Source organism: Aythya ferina, assembly GCF_964211825.1.
Source record: "Aythya ferina genome assembly, chromosome: 6".
Classification (NCBI taxonomy): domain Eukaryota; kingdom Metazoa; phylum Chordata; class Aves; order Anseriformes; family Anatidae; genus Aythya; species Aythya ferina.
Genome location: NC_140303.1, coordinates 14,362,552 through 14,378,675, shown reverse-complemented (window position 1 = coordinate 14,378,675; position 16,124 = coordinate 14,362,552). Strand labels below are relative to the sequence as shown.

Sequence of the window (16,124 nt, the reverse complement as noted above, 5' to 3'; positions counted from 1 at the left end):
AACATATGCTAAAACAGTAATCAAGATGTTCACAGGCTTTCCTACAAATAAGTACACCCATTCTGAATCCTAAGTAGTACCCAAATAAATAATGGATTTGATGCAAGTCCCCACCATGAATGCCTCCCATTCATTAATACGAGGGAACTGTCAGCAGGATCATCTCCCAGATCTCACCTCCTGTACCAGGAGGTCGAGAGAGAGGTGGTTTCCGATAGCTAGGATCCAAGCCTTATATAGCTCTCTGGATTATTATTAACATCATGAACTGCAGCCAGAATGAACTGAAAAGACAATACTGTCTACTCACAGTCTGCTGAGTTAGCAGCTAAAGCTTCAGCCAATGCAGCCAAACAAGTAATCACACGCAGACGCTGTTACCATTGGAAGCATTCAGTTACTTATTTTACATAGATTTTCCCATCAGGGTTAAATCTGGGGTGTCACACAGAGTCATTAATATGCCCCCCTGTAGGTCCCCTAGGAGTTAAAGGTCAGAACAGCGAGAGTGGCTGTGGAAAGATTGTAATTATAGGAAAGTGGGCACGTGATACACAGAAAGAGAAACGGCGAGTCCTCCGGGGATTTCAGAAGCACTCTGGCTCCCGAAGTACCTTTCTTCAGCACAGACACGTTTCCTTTGTATGCCTTCCCTCAGCCTACCATCATCACTCACACCTCGCCTGAACTGACTGCTGGTTTCTGCTCCTTTTCCAGGGCTCAGCTTCATCTTGGGAAAACGGATTCCACAAAAGAGGGTCAGACAAACACCAAGCTGTGACAAAAGCGGGTAAGTGGCATCATAGCCAAAGTCTCTCAGACTCAAATGGAGAAAAGATTGACTGAAACCCTGGGCGAGTCCTTTGTGGTGGAAAGTCAATTCCTTTCTGTTCTTTCTGATCGGCAGGAAAAGCACTATCCACAGCAATCGACAACCAGTCTGGTCTGTCCTGCCAAGATCTCAGACTGATAAAGCCTCCTTGGCACCGTGCAACAGAGGCTGCTCTCACTCTCACGATACTACTTTAAGGAAATGGTAAATTGAATTTCCTGCCTCAGAGGGAATTTGTTTCCCCTTTAGCCCAGTTAAATAATCTGTGCCAGACATTACTTTCGGCCTTTAGACTCATAAAAGCCTGTCTGAAGGCTACTATGGCTTCATTCTTCTTTGTCTCCCAATCAGAGAAAATAGCAGCAACTGTCCATCATTTGAAAACAACAAGTATTTGCAAGTATGAGTTACTGTTTTCAGCCCTGGATATTTCTAACTCTACCCTGTTCTTATGCAATCTACTGCAAGACAAGCCATATTCTACAATGAACTCACCATAGTCTTTGACATCATCCTATATCAAAAGACAAATTTTGTGGCAGCTTTGCTTACCTTTCAACAATAGACTTTTAATTAATTTAACAACAACAAAAAAAATTGCACTGCTTTAGGGCAGTCCCTGGAAAGATTTATTTTGATATTGAACTTTTTTTCTTGTATACTGGCCCCACATTTCCTGTTGAGGATAGTAAATGGTCTCCTATGGGTAACACAGAATTGTATTACAAAAAGATGCAAGTCTCAAGCCTGGAAGCGTAAGCAGGTGGGCACGGGACAGGCAAGCTTTTGGTGGTCAAGGAGAAGAAGGAAGTTGCATGTTGCAGGATAGACACACAACTGAAATATTTAGTATCTAGAAGGATTAGCAGTGAAACAGTTAATAGACATTTTATGTTTCATAATGCATATCTCACTGTGATAATGAACTACCAGCAATGTTCGTAGCAGTCACTGTCTTGTTTTAGAGATAACACTGCTTAGTCTGTGGAAACTTTATCTCCATTTTGGGGGTGGAGGTGAGAGAAACTTTCATGCTAGCTCCGAGAAACGCCTCCACTTTGAATAAAGACTTAAATCGTACACTGAAGGCCCTTTACAGCTTGCCCAAACTTCCTTGGCTTGCTCATTGCAACACAAAATGGGAAATTTGCTGCAGGGTGTTTATCAGTTTGAAACATCACTTACTTGTTCATTAAATCCAACAATGGACTTAGTCAGAAGCAGCGATAGGTTGAGTTGTGTCAGAACTATCTTCTTGTCCTTCGCAGAGGGGTATGTCATTGCCACAGACCTGCAGGGCTTCATTCCTGAGAGCTACCTGCGCCTTCTCACACTCACGACAGGCGGCTGGGAGCAGTGCTCACAGCATCTCCAACACTCTCCTCCTACTCCTACATTCCTCCTCCCTCCCCCCCCCCCCTTTAATCATTCCCTAAATGAGCTAGTTGACAGTACAAGGCCAGGTTGGCTTTCAGAAGCCACCTCTTCCTTTTTGTTCTCTAATTTCTCCCAGACAATTAGACCTGAGAGTATTTATCCAATCAACACAACACTTCCAGCAGAAAGCTAACATAAACGCCCCTTGAGAACAAATGAAATCACCTGATGAAGCCTTGGTGAACTTGCACTCCCTTTGCCATGGCAGGGGCAGAAAGACAGGAAGCAGCATGACCATGCCTGTTGCTGGTTGTCCATGAACACCATGCCAGCCATTCTCCTAAAAGAGAAAAGTAGTGACTACAAAATACAAGAGTTACTTGCTGGTTTACAATGACTATTTCAGTGGCAAAACAGCCACACATGCAAATTGTCCCCAACTGTTCTGAGTGGTGGCAGTGGCGGCACCAGAATGACACCAAGCCTTACCAATGTGACACCTCAACATTACTCCTCTTCCCAAAGGACACACCATGCTCCAAGCCAGGACAGCTGGTGGGAACAGGGGCATGGTTGGACCTGTGTTTGTCCCCTGCCTTTCTTGTGATTCTCCTCCAAGGCTGTCCCTGTAACAAGGCAGCTGCTGCCTGACAATTTGGAAACATTTTAATCTGTAAAGAACACCCCTTCAGATCCAAAAATGGGCCCGTGTCTCTGTGTGGCCTAGCTGCCTCTCACAGGTCTACAAGGAAAAACAAAACCCATCTGTTTCCTCTGTTTTTCCACACCAGAGAACTGAAAACCTTTGATCTGCAAGTGAGGTACAGGCTCCACAGGTCATCTCCAGAATGAAGTGGGCTGACCAACCACTGGCCTGGGGAGCACAGTCTGCACCACAAAACCTCTTCCTCTGCTTGTGATTCATGATTAGAAGTACACAGCAAATAAATAAGCAGGGGGAACAAGTTGGCAGAGAGAGATAACGGAAATATTCCCCTTCATTTCTAAAGAAAAGTGTTATTTTTCTACTCTTCTTTGCAGAGTTCAGTAAAACCCATGAATGAGCAGGGGATCCCCTCTCCAGCATTTTTTTTTTTTCAGTTTCACCTTTGTATACATTTGCTTTTAGACATCTCGACAACTTTGGAGAGGTTATGTTCAGCACAAGGATAAATGGCCCCCCTGCACCTCTCCCCCAGGAGCTGCTGGAGCTTGCAGCTCTCCAGAGAAAGGTGGAGGGGGACACAAAGAGAGAGCAGACAGGATCAGACACCTGAACCGAGCGCTGAACAGAAACAGGAAGGAAAGCTGCGGGCAGGAGAGAGGGCAGCCTGGAGGGAAAAAAGAGGAAGAGTTCCGGGGAGGGTTAAGCAATTCAGAATTTACATTTGTGGTTTTAAGAAAAAAGGCAATACTTAAACTCAGACCTCTGATATCTACCAAACCTCTCTGTGGATTAGCATTTTGCCTAGAGGCAACTATTTGCAGGGTAATAGAGGTGCTGCTGGGTACTGGCCCCACCAGCCCTACAAGGAAAGGAGAACAGCAGCGGGAGGAACCCCCCAGGCATGGAGAAGAGGGGGGAACCCCCAGCCCTGGCCTGTCAGTGCAGAGGTGCTGGTCTGCCTGCCCAGCGGTGCTACCACCAACCATGCAGGCAGGCATGCGGGGGGCTTTGCTGCTCTGCCATCAGAGACTAAAAGTCAGCAAGAACAGCAAACGTCTCCAGCCTTCCAGACCTTCCAAGATACAGGCACGCTGCTGCTACGTGCTGCCAGCAAGGGCTGAAATCTGCATCTGCAGCAGTGGATGGAGGCTGGAGGAAGAAGCACGTCCCCACAGAGACAAGCTCCCCCCCAGCTCCCTCTGGCCACTGATCAATCCCTACACCTCAGCATCCCACTAATGCCTGTCTCCCCCAGGCAGACCCGTCCCTCTTTTCCTTCCTCTGCTGGGGTGCACCCAACACCCCCTCCCCAGGCACTTGTGCTACTCCCTCTCACGGGTTTTGTGACCACCCTTACCCTCAGCCCTGATGGCTTCTTCTGGGTGCAGTGTCTGATCTGCAGCTGCCCTGCCCAGGGACGTGTTCCCCAAGTGAGGCACGGGTTCAAAGGCCACACATTGCCTTTAGCCACCCCGTCGTGCAGAAGAACCAAGCACCTGCAAGCCCTCCCAGCTGCTTTCCTCATGCCCATGAGCTGCATCAGGGCTCCCCTCTGCTCAACCAGCCAAGGAGCTACCAGACACGAAGCCTCCCTTCAGCTGTGCCTGACTTTGGATAACCAAGTGCAGAGCCAGAGCTGCACAGCTCTGCTCCTCCTCCCCATCCTCTGGGGACCCAGGCCCGGGTCTCCCCTTGGGAGGCAGGGACACAGGAAGCAGACCATAGGGTAGCAGCAACAGGCTGTGTGTGATGGAGAACCCATGCCACCAGCTGTGCAGTGTTCAGAGGCAAGAGAAAAAGGTCCGAAAGTTTCTCTCTATCTAGCCCTTGGCTCCCTGAAGCTAATCCTCAGTTTTGGAAGGAAGCAGCAATTCCCATGTTTCTCTCAACTCAGCCAAAAGCTGTAAAGCAGACTTCTCCTGCCCTCTGCTAGTGTCCAGACCTCCCCTATGTGTTTTGTCGAAGAAATCTCTCACCCCAATTCAGAAGATAATGATGTTTGCTAAACATGCTCTGCCTCGCTACCAGAAGAGCCCCTGACCTTGTCCCGTCTTCTTGCTGTTTGGCAAATCCTTATCAGCGCTCGCAGTGACCTCCAGCCAGCTGCGCGGGAGCCTTCGGAGCCAAACATGTGCACAAATAATTTCGGGGGCAGCTGCTGCTACCGGGCTATCTCCTCCCGCGGCTTCTGCAGGTGTGAGCAGTTGACGCATGCTGCTGCTTACGGCCCCTGGCACACCGAGAAGCCTCTCCCTGCAGCTGCTGCCCACTCGAGGCACCTCAACAACAGGCCCTTCATGCTGGCACCAGCCCGCGCTGCCAAAGGCACTGCGCCCGGGAGCCACAGCCTGAAACAACCAGGCCCATGGGTGGCCGGCCCGCCACCTTGAGCACGGAAGGTCACAAGCTAATCGCTGTTCCAAAATTAAGCAGAACAGAGGCTGCCTTGTGCGTATCCAAACACAGTGCCCCGTCTCTCCAACGCCTCTGGCCTCCTGCTGCTGTAGCCTGAGGTGGTTTTTTGTTTTCTGATTTATTTATTTTTTTTTGCTCCAGCATGTAGAGGTCCAAGCCTGGCCAGAGTTCATTCAAGCCTGATGAGCAGCAGCAACCTGTGTCTGAAAAATGAGGCTGTTGTGGCTGGAGACCATCATGAAAGCCCGAGCAAGGCTGAGACCAGATATGTGCTCCGCTTACTCCAGCTGTTGCTCAGAGCAAATCCTTGCTTTGCTTTGGACTGTCAGGAGTTAGGCTTATCCGTGCTGGAATTGCTTCTCTGATGTTTCTCCGTGCTGCAGTTGCACGGTGGGCCTGCAGGTCTGGCTGGAGCCACAAGAGACAGCCATGAAGGATGGGCCAGCTTCCTTGCTTCAGTTCTGCTCCCTGCATCAGCCTGCTGCTGGCAGGCATTTTCTGCCATGGTTTCGTTAGGATGCTGCATACCTACAGCCTGCTAGACAGCTCCCTGGAAGCTGAAGTGATCACGCAACTATGACGATCCTCAGCATTTACAGCAAACCTTTCATCAGAGGATCTCAAAGCAGCTCGCCAGCGGGAGTGGGCACAACCTCATGCTGTGCCTGGGAGATAAGCAAAGGATGGAAGAGGCTGACTGCTTCAAAGCAAACAGCAGCTCTATGGGATGAAGGCTGCATCACGTCAGCTGTGTGCAGCTGTGATGGAAACCACAAGGCTCAGATAAAGCTTCAGGGAGAGGGAAGCACGCTGAGACCTGAACGAGGACATGGAAGGAGTGCGTACAGCAGGCTGCTGCATGCCACCCAACGGCAACTGGAGCTCCCCCCTCAGTACCAAGGCAACTCAAAAAACGATTGAGTTAAGATGAGAAAAAGCGAGGAAAGAGGCCTAGGGAAAAAAACATAACTGAATGTAACAATAACAACAAAAATAAACCCAGACAAAAGGGAGATAAACAGGCATACTGTTGTACTGTCCAGCACACAGCTAGCTGTGGAGCAACCTCAGAGAGACTGGTACCAAACTGCACTGCTGTCCCAGGAACAGAAGAGCTCGAGACGAGCAGGACAGCATCGGGCATTCCTCCTGCAGCTGAAGGGCCGCCACTGGTCATCAGAAGACGAGCGGAGATGGGAAGCTTTAAAGCGGTGCCAGAAAAAACAAGCTACAGCCAGGGTCGAGGAACATGGGATCAGGCTCTGAGTTGTCAGCAGTTGTGGTGTATACATCTCTGAAAACAGACGCGATGCCAGGAAAATCCAACTCCCAGCATGAAAAAAATAACTTCAGAATGATAACGAGAGAAACTGAAGCAACTGCGACTGTGAATTAGCGATTACATAAAAGCTTTTATCTTAAAGTTATGTTAGGCCAAATTCTGAAGTCATTTCTTCAGCCAGAATGCTCCCTTGAGATTGTGTGATTTGGCCACAAAGTACTACATCTGAGGGGGGAAAGAAAACACACAGAAGATCTTTCTAAGCGAGCCAACTACTGCACAACAGCAACAGCCTTGACTTCGCATCAAGTGCTTCTTCAAGAGGTGGCAAACAGCATCGGCAGGTTCGCGGCCCCAGCGCAATGCTGCTCACTGCCAGCTCCTCTCCGCTGCCTGGCCTGAGAGGATGGAGCGCACAAACAGCCCCTGCCTGTTCCTGTGAACAACACGCTGCCAACCTGCAACTTCTCAAGGGGTGTCGAGCACAATGTGAGAAAATAATGGGTATTTTGAGCAGGAGACATGCCCTTCCTGGGCATGACAAACTGCTCTCGGAGCCGTTCGTAAAGCAAGGGAATGTGCTCAAATACCTGCCACAAAGTATGAAGCTGGAATGCTTGCCAGCCAAAAATGCTGGAAATAGCTCTTAAAAGTCATGCGAACACTCAAGAGTTTCTGAAAGGAGAAATAGCTGGAAATAGTTTTAGATAAAAGAGCCTTTCATGCCAGCTGGCAAAAGTAAACCAGATGGATGAGATAGATGGATAGACAGGGCTTAAAGCCACTTTTGTCTCAGCAGCGGGCTGGGTTTACGCATGCTGTGTCTGAAGGCAGCGCATCGCATCACCTGACCCTGGCTGTTAACTTTATGAAATCACACCAAGACACACCACAGCGCTCAGCAGCAGCTCCCAGCCCTGCCAGACCCCTGGCAGCACACGGGGGTGACCAGGATGGCTCCGCACACGCAGGGTGGTACTTTGCCCGACAGAGCTTTTCCCCTTTAGTTCAGCAGTCCCACCTCCACTGAAGCTCAGGGAGGTCTGTTGCACTGTGGGTAGCTTTGCAAACATTGAGGGAAAAATATTTGTTTTCCATAGCGAAATAGTAGTGCAGCAATTTCAGACAAGTGAGAAATGAAGGATTCTGAAGAAAACAAGTGAGCAATGACATGCAAAGACACTGCAGGAACCTGGAAACATTAAAATAAATACCACAAGCAGGAAAAGGAGTAGTTTAACTTTGTTAGTTGTTTTTTTTTTTTTTTCCTCCCTCTGTATCAGGACTGCGTCCCTAGAGATTTCATGTCAAAATGGAATTCTGTACTGAATATTAAATATTCATCAAGAAATTCACAGTTGAAAGCAATCTGCAATGATGGATAAAAAACGAATCACCTCTGCACCACTTCTATTCTTGTTTCTTCCATGTCTTGGGGATTAATTCTGAAGGACTTCAGCATTGACCTTTACAGATGTTTCTGCTTTTCCCATCCTGTCCAGGAAGACTCTGAGTTACTGAGGAAGTGGCAGGATTGCACCACCAGAATTACAACAGCAGTGCCCTGACGTATACAACACCCATGGAAACGGGCACGACCAAAGCTTCTGGTCCCCAGCGCATCCCCCTGCCACACAGCAGCTGGGCAACGCGGCTCGTGCTGAAGGAGCTGCTTCAGCAGGAATGTCAGCTTCTTTGTTGTTGGCTTCCGTAAACATTTTAATGTGAAAAAAGTACTCCTTGGCCTAAATCATAATATCACCTTCTAGATGTTATGTAAAAAAGCTTCCATTACCCTCAGTCTTTGAAAGACAGGCAAAACTGCCTGCTCTGTGCAAATCACTTAGCCAAAACCAGGTCAGAGAACACCCGACTTCTGTCCATCTCATGGAAGCAGCTGCAGGAAGAAATTGCCATATCCACCTCGTTTTCCTGCAGGCGTCACCTTTGATGACTCACGGCATCCAACAAAGGGTACAACGAACACGTGGCAACCCACTGCAACTCCAGAGCTGCATCAAACCCTGCATGCCAGCGCTCCTTATCAGTGTGCACACAGACACTCAGTTTTGCTTTCCAGAGCCAGTCTATCCAAAGACAAGTGGGTTGGCCCCAAATCTTTCCCAGGACAGAGCAGAGGTGCACACTGGGGTCAGGTGCAAGCACAGCCAGATCTTCAGGACGGGAACCTGGTGGTCACTAGCGCGAGGCACGGCCACGCAGGGCTCCGTGCTTGTTTTCAGCCTTCCCCCTTCTCCCCAGGAACCTGTGAAGCACAGCTACAAGGTGGGCAAAACCCACTGACTGCTGCCATTTCTGAAGGGCAGGGTTTCACACGGGGATGATGGTTAATATCTGACAGCCAAAGAAAACCTGGATTTCACATCGCATGTTGAGCAAATTTGATGGAGAGATCACAAACACATAAGCACATATTCTGCTATTCCACACTGACCTTTTCTTTAAGGTTAAAAATGCACTTAAAGCTTTTTTTTTTTTTTTTGTAGTTTTGACCTCAGCAAGTGGTAGTTGCTCAACTGTCAGCAGCAGGGTTCCAAGTTCCAATGACTTACTGCAAACTTCATGCTACTTGATATTTTTGACAGCTCTGTAGGCTCATGATTAAATTGGTATTTCAGCTTTTGTCAGCAAAAGTTTCTAAACTTCACTTTATTTTAAGAAAGGAAAATAAACCCTAAAAATGCATATGTTGGGAGCCAGCCAAAAGCAGTGGCATATAACAGTTCCTTGGCCCCTGTGCTCAGTAAAGTGATGCACGTGTGTTGGACTTCAGAAACCAAAGTAAACAGTATGATAACGCGGGTGGCTGGCTGCTGAACGAGGCTCTAACCATTGAACTCACCTCACTACAACACCACTCGTATTGAGCGCTTGCCCACTGACAGGGGTATCTGAGAGCCCATTTATGAGCTCCTCGGAAAGCAAACAGGACTACCATTCACTGTTAACAGGTCCAGTTTTCAGCGCTGTGCCCAGAAACTCTCAGCCTCCCATAGACTGCAGAAGACATGAGGCTCTAACAGTAAGCCTTTAGAGAATAAACACCTTTCACTAGGAGTTCTGCAAAATGCCTTGATACTGCCCCAGCAATGTGCGTGGAACATATGCCACAAGGCTTTCAGGCTGATCTCTTTTAAATTTTTGCATAAGACTAAATATTTCCTCATTTGCAAGGTGTGGCTGGGCAAGAGAAATGGTTAAGTTTCTTTAATTAATTCTGGCGCTATTTGTATCTGTATTTTAATAGTTTCAGGTGCATTAGTTATTAGGGATATGTGCTTGAAGGCATGAGCAGTGAAAGTTCTCAACCTCTCTTCCCTGGCAGGTTTAAAGCCTCATTTCTTGAAATCCATGCAAGGCCCTTTCCCACAGATGCCACAGAGCACAACTGTTTGGATCACCAAAACACAAAAACCACAAACCCAGGGGACACACACACAAAAAAAAAAAAGCCTTGCAAATAAAACAAATAAGCCAAGGAGGGGGAAAACAGCCTCAGTCACCCCTCCTACCTGGATAATTCTCCCTCCAAGCAATGGCCAGCACAGCACTGACCCTTCCATGAGTGGAGCTGCTGTGGCATCCTGCAGAGAGACCTTGCTGCAACCGAGATGCCGCAGCAGGCAGAGCGGGACGGGCTGTGCCCTGAGATAAGATTGTCTGCCAGTGCTTTGTTGGAGGCAGCCGTGCAGATGCCGGAGGGAAAACAAGCTGTAAAGATGGTAAACGGAGAAGGGAAAGAAACACCCTGAGGGAAGCGATACTGGCATGGGAGACTGTCGGTTCCTTGTTGGGGAAGGGCAAGGGGACACACAGCACTCCTCGTTTCGGTTCAGTGTAAGCCTGTCCTGCGCAGCCCAGCCTTGAGAGTCCCAGGAGGAGCTGTGGGGTCAGTGCGGTCCTGCTGGCATTCAGCCAGCTGATGATAAACTCTAATAAGCCAGAGGAGAATCCGAGAGGAGATCCCCTGCAGCTTCCTGCTGCAGCTCAACCACCTTTGCTTAGCACATACAGAAGCGAAGCCAGAGCATTGTCCTCTCCCGGGTAAGCCACCCTCCCTGGCGCCCGCACTGAGGGCAGTAGGGCTAGGCAGGGCCACCCTGCCCTGGGGACACAGGAGGGCAGGGTGTTCCAGCAAAGGCAATGGCTGCTCCTCTGCACCCTGAGGCCCCAGGAAGAGACTTGCGCCGAATGCTTTGGTTTGTTTAATCTGCCATACAGAAACAAAATCCAGAGAGGTTCAAAGCTCTGGTGTTTACTCTATCAGGCTTATTTCTGGGCTAAATAAACCATCAAATCTAAGTCTCCACTGAAAACATCAAAACATGCTAGTTGAAGCTGATGAATAGTTAGTGTTTGGCAGAGACAAAGCACGAATCCGTAATTATTAGAAGATGAGTCACCTGGAGAAACTAGAGCAGTAGCCAACAAAAAATCCCCTTTGAATAACTTAATGAGAACGAAGCTGCCCAGAGCCACACCAGCATCGGCGACAAGAGCATGCCAGCCCTGGGGCAGGCAGCACCACCCCAGCTTTGGGAAGGACACCTCAGCCCTCTGTGGCCATGTCCCACTGAGGACCGCGTGCCTACATCACCCAGAGCCCGGTCTGGACACCAGCATCCTCTGCCATCCGCATTCCCTCCGTGACTCACAAGACTGGAACAAGCCAGACTTTTGCAGACAACAAAAAAGATAAAAATCATATTGCTTGGGGGAGTGCCAAGCTATTATTTCATCCAATTAGAGTCTCAAGCTGCTAAAAGTTAAAAGGATTTCCTCTGGAAAGAGAACATTCTCCAGCCAGAAAGTCTCCAGAAAGGTACAAGAGAAATAACTCCTGGCATTCAGCATTAGGAAACAAGCGTCTAGACAAAGGCTGCTTTTTTGGTTTGTTGCTGCTGACGTTTTTAAAAGATGCTGTGGCAGAGATCCTAGAAATTGGATTTCTATGTTTATGTTCTTCCTACCTGTGACACATTCACATATCCACGAGATGCTGGGGATGGTTTAAACATCTCTGATTATTTTATTTAACTACTACAACCTGATGGTACTATATCCTCCCAGGTTTGAAATGAATACACATGAATGCACTATCAGGCACCAACAGCATACAGCAGGGAATGAGAACCAGATGCCTACCACCACCCCCTGCCACTGAAACTGCATCCTGAGATACAGCACGGAGCTTACACCTCACATCAGTCCTGTTCCAGAGACTTCAGTGGGAAATGAGGAGCGCGAGAGGCTCCTGCACAGGGGTCACTTTCACATGGTGAGGTATGGAGAAAGCACCCAACATTGCGGTGCACAATATGAGCGCAGCCCCCTCCCTGCAGGGCACAGGGCAGCCAGCACCAGGCTGGGAAGTGCAGGAGCCCCACTGGTGGTACTCACCCTACTTGGCGAGGCACACCACTCGCCTTTCCTGCAGCTGCCTGCCCTCAACCTAGCAAAAATGCAGAGAATGGGACTAAAGGGCAAGAATTGTTTTTGCGTTTTCCGTTCATGCCCACCCCTGTGCGGGCAGCCTGGCTATGAGGAAGAAGCGCGCTCCCTTGCCACAGTGCTGCCCGATATTGCTTCAGTGTGCTGCAATGCACCAATTGGGTAAGAGGCAATTTTAGTTCTTTTACTCCCATTGTCAGTGCTGTGGTGTTGCATTCATAGGCGCATAAATAAAAGCCGGCCTCCCATCCAGGGTAGCTGCCATTTTGTACAGCCTTTCTCATCTCGTGGCAGAGCACCACAAAGCCTGAGCTTGGCTTTCAGGGCTCTCCCCCACTTGCTGATTACCACCAGTCTTAAAAGGTCATTTTCCAGGTGATTCTACACCATTGCAGCAACAAACTTCTGCTCTAACATTATGCAAAAGGACACATACATTCAAACACATCTGACTTCAACCCCATCTAAGAGAAAGGCTTTAACATGTCTGCAGATCTGTCAAGAGGTTTTGCCGTAGACTTTGACAACCTCGTTTGTAACCATTGCATTGTCAGACAAGTTTCCTTCCTCTTCCCCACACTACCACCTCACATCTCATTCAGAGCTCTCACTGTGTTTCCTAAACAGATGGAGAGCCCTGTACACTTCTAGGATTTGGGAAGCATTAGCTCAGCTTTTAGGGGTGGAATGTGAAGATCAGAAAATAAACATGGCAAACCCAACCAACTCTGCTGATCCAAATGAGGGCTTTTTTCTAGATTTCCCTTGGATCTGAAGCCCCTTCTACCGTAGATCAGTGTTACTGAAAATACAATCACTCAATATAGATGCTCACAGCTTAGAGGAACAACCTGACACCCGAGAAACAAAGCTGAATGTAGAAGATGAATGAAAGTGGTTTAGCTGGATTTGAAAGTCACACCTCAGCTATGGCCACATAACCTCATTCACACTTACCTGCACCAGCCTGTAATGCTGTGCATGTGCACTAAGAGCACTGACAAACCACTTCTGAAATAATTAAGGGCACACAGGGACCCAGAAACCAGGCTGACTCTGGGGAGAAGAAATGGGGGACCCTAGCCCGGAAGCCAGACACGCCCACATACTTGAAACTCCCCTTGCAGAGGAGAAAATGAAAGGTTATCATCCTCCAGATGTGAGTGTGACAGTTACCTCGTGAGCATCTAGCAGCTCCAAGAAGACTGGCTGTTGGTCATGTGTCCTGCAGCATGGTGAAGCTGTTTTCTGCTGGAGGCTCTGCTCAAGACTTTCCCTGGGAAGGATAAATGTCTTCTAGTCAGATCTTTGACCACACTGTCTAAGGCTCAGTCAAGATTGCCCTCCTCACCAACACTCTGCCACAAAATCCCTGAAAAGTGACAGGTCTCTGCAATAAGAAGTGCAGCAAGACCATGAAATCAGCTCTTTTTCTGATCTTATCACTGTGACACATACCATAGAAGCCACCAGTGGTTTACATTAAGAATCTCCTGTTTTGAGTGGTTCGGATACTACATTTCTTTCTGCATCCCAGGCACAGTATTAACTCTTCAAATACAAAGTCACAGCTGTGTGCATCCTTGCAGCCATACTCCCCTTGTAAGTAACTGAAACGAGGATGTATCTGGTGGCTTCCATTAGTGTCTTTTATCTACTGTAGAGAAAGAAAAATTTCCAATGTTGGTATATCCCAGGAAGCAAAGAAAGCAGAATGTGTCCTACATCATATCCCATGACGGCAGGGAAGAGTGTTGAAGTGCTGAAGTATCCAAAATGCTTTTAAACTTTTCGGCTACTCTTCTAAAATAATTTTACGCTCTTCTAGGCTTAACCCTAGTACACCAGCAAGAATCATATTAAAAGGTTTCAGATTCTCCTATTCCACAGATCCCACTGTTTCACTTCAACTGCCATCATCAGCATGGCTAGCTGTTTTTTCTGCAAGTAAATCAAAACACCTATCCTTATTCCTACATTAGTAATTCATTTTTTTAAAACAGGAAAAATGAAAGATCCCTTTTTGGACAGATCAAGTCCCTCGCAAAGACTAGTAACCTATAGTATAGGCTCTACATAAATGTCCTGTTGTACAATTACTTCTTAAAAGAGAGGCTGTACAAACCTCAGGATTTGAGCTTCTACTTAAAAAGAAAAAACAAAAAAAAAACAAAACATCAAAAGACACAAGTCCTAATTAAGGGCCTAATCTAATTCTTGGGTAGTCACTGTTACCTGTGCAAAGAGGTTATATTATTTCCCAACTGTAGTCATAGCCTTTATTATTTTAAAGATGCAAGATGGTACACAAATGCCCAGACCTTTGTTTGTGGAAAACCATGCGTAAGCAAGCCAGCCTTATCTGCCTGAACTGATAAGCAACTTTGAATACAGTGACCCTGGCTTACAATGACTGCAGTCTATCATTGCTGTTTATTTTCACTGATCATATTTAGCAATCAAGTTCAATAAACTTATCAATGTCTCAGCAGCAGTCCCTTGGGGCACACAGCTCATTGTTTCTAGGATAAGGAGGTTTAACAGTTCAAATCAGAACACAGAGTACTTATTTCCTTACCTGGTTAGAAGAGGTGGTACCTGACAAATGCATGATCTATCCAGGACTGAGAAGCTTAGAACTCGCATCCTTTTTTCCACCCAATATTTCTGGATCACATACACAGAGCTCTTAGTACTGTTTTCTCCAAAGCAGTTTCATTAAAAAACAAAACAAAACAAAAAAAAACCTACTGCACTTCAGAAATTCTGAAGCAGAATAAAGCAGCTGTAGTTAACTTGATATTAACACTCCCAACACTGCAGCAGGAATAGAGGCAAAGGTGTGCTACACTGTGATTGAGCTGCAACAGTCTGCCTTGGGACAGGGAAGCTGACTTACACTGGACACTGACTTGCAGTAATAAGCCCCTAAAAACATTGAGTATGAAAACTGGTAACAAGTGAATGTGACTCATCTAAGGAATAAGCAGAAGTGAGGAAAGTGTTTATGCAGAAATATCCTCACTCTAGTTCGACCCCTCATTAGACTTACTAGGCAACTGATGTTCACACAAGTTTTCTGATTGGGGTATAAATTATATAGGGCAGCTTCTGAGCAGCACATACATAATTTATTTGAGACTTGATGAAGCGACTACGTTAAGAGTTCAGAGGAAACTGAACTCCCATGTCTGTAAGGATTTCTGTTTGAAAATCCATTTACAATAAAAAGCTAGATGTACTAATTGCCAAGTCCTCTATCACATTATGAATCATTTTCTAACACCTTTGCTACCTGTCAAAAGATTTAAGCTGAAATTCACCTTACCTTTCTAGCAAAAAAGCAGGTAACGTGTAAAAGCCTCGGTATTCTTAGGCAATCCAGATCTCTGCATAGCAAAACAACTGCAGACTGCAACAGAAGGCCTCACACATAACACCTAGTATAAGAGACGGCTGCAGTACAGCAACACTGTCCTTATACACTGCTTCAGGATACTCCCTGACCAGTCTCCTCAATTATAGCAGTTAAACCCAGCACAATCTTCCTGAGAAAAAGGAAATGAAGTTAATGTTTGTGATACCGGTCAAAGTGCATGAAGAAAACACCTTACTAATTTTGTTAGGGATTCAATATGTCCATTTACACTAAAAGATAAGCCAACCACAGGCAGTTAGATGACAAGAGCTAGTCATTACACTATATTCCACAGAGAAGCACCAGCTGCACTAGCTGAAATGTTACTAAATCCTGCTAATGACATTGCTATTTCGCTTAGGTTAAGAGTCTACTACTACACCTATAAAAAAAATGTTGACAATTAAGGAATGGTGTGGTGAGCATAGTCAAATAAACATTAAGCTCCAAGTGCCTTCATCACATGATGCTTCTTTAGTGTATCTTGTAACCCCAACAGAGAATGGCAAAACCAGCAAATGGCTATTTCTGTTACAAATAAAAAAATACTTTCCTTTTCTATTTCATTATCAGGTAACTCAAAGTCATTTTACTCTATGCTTATTTTAAAAATCAAGTGAAGAAAATTACCACAACAACCACAGAAGCAATTTGGAAGCCA

The 16,124-nt window shown here is 46.8% G+C and overlaps 1 protein-coding gene across 1 annotated transcript in view; it reads right to left on the bottom strand.

Annotated features, from left to right (window-relative positions):
* The window catches only part of BMPR2 (bone morphogenetic protein receptor type 2), a 122,291-nt gene extending 108,952 nt beyond the window's left edge, over nt 1–13,339 (bottom strand). The window contains exons 1-2 of the mRNA XM_084524351.1: nt 13,222–13,339; nt 2,435–2,549 (exon numbers count right to left, since the gene is read on the bottom strand). Of these exons, the coding sequence (XP_084380477.1) occupies nt 2,435–2,507 (73 nt within the window). The 5' untranslated portion in view covers nt 2,508–2,549; nt 13,222–13,339. The remainder of the gene's footprint in view (nt 1–2,434; nt 2,550–13,221) is intronic.
* Between the last annotated feature and the right edge of the window lie 2,785 nt (nt 13,340–16,124).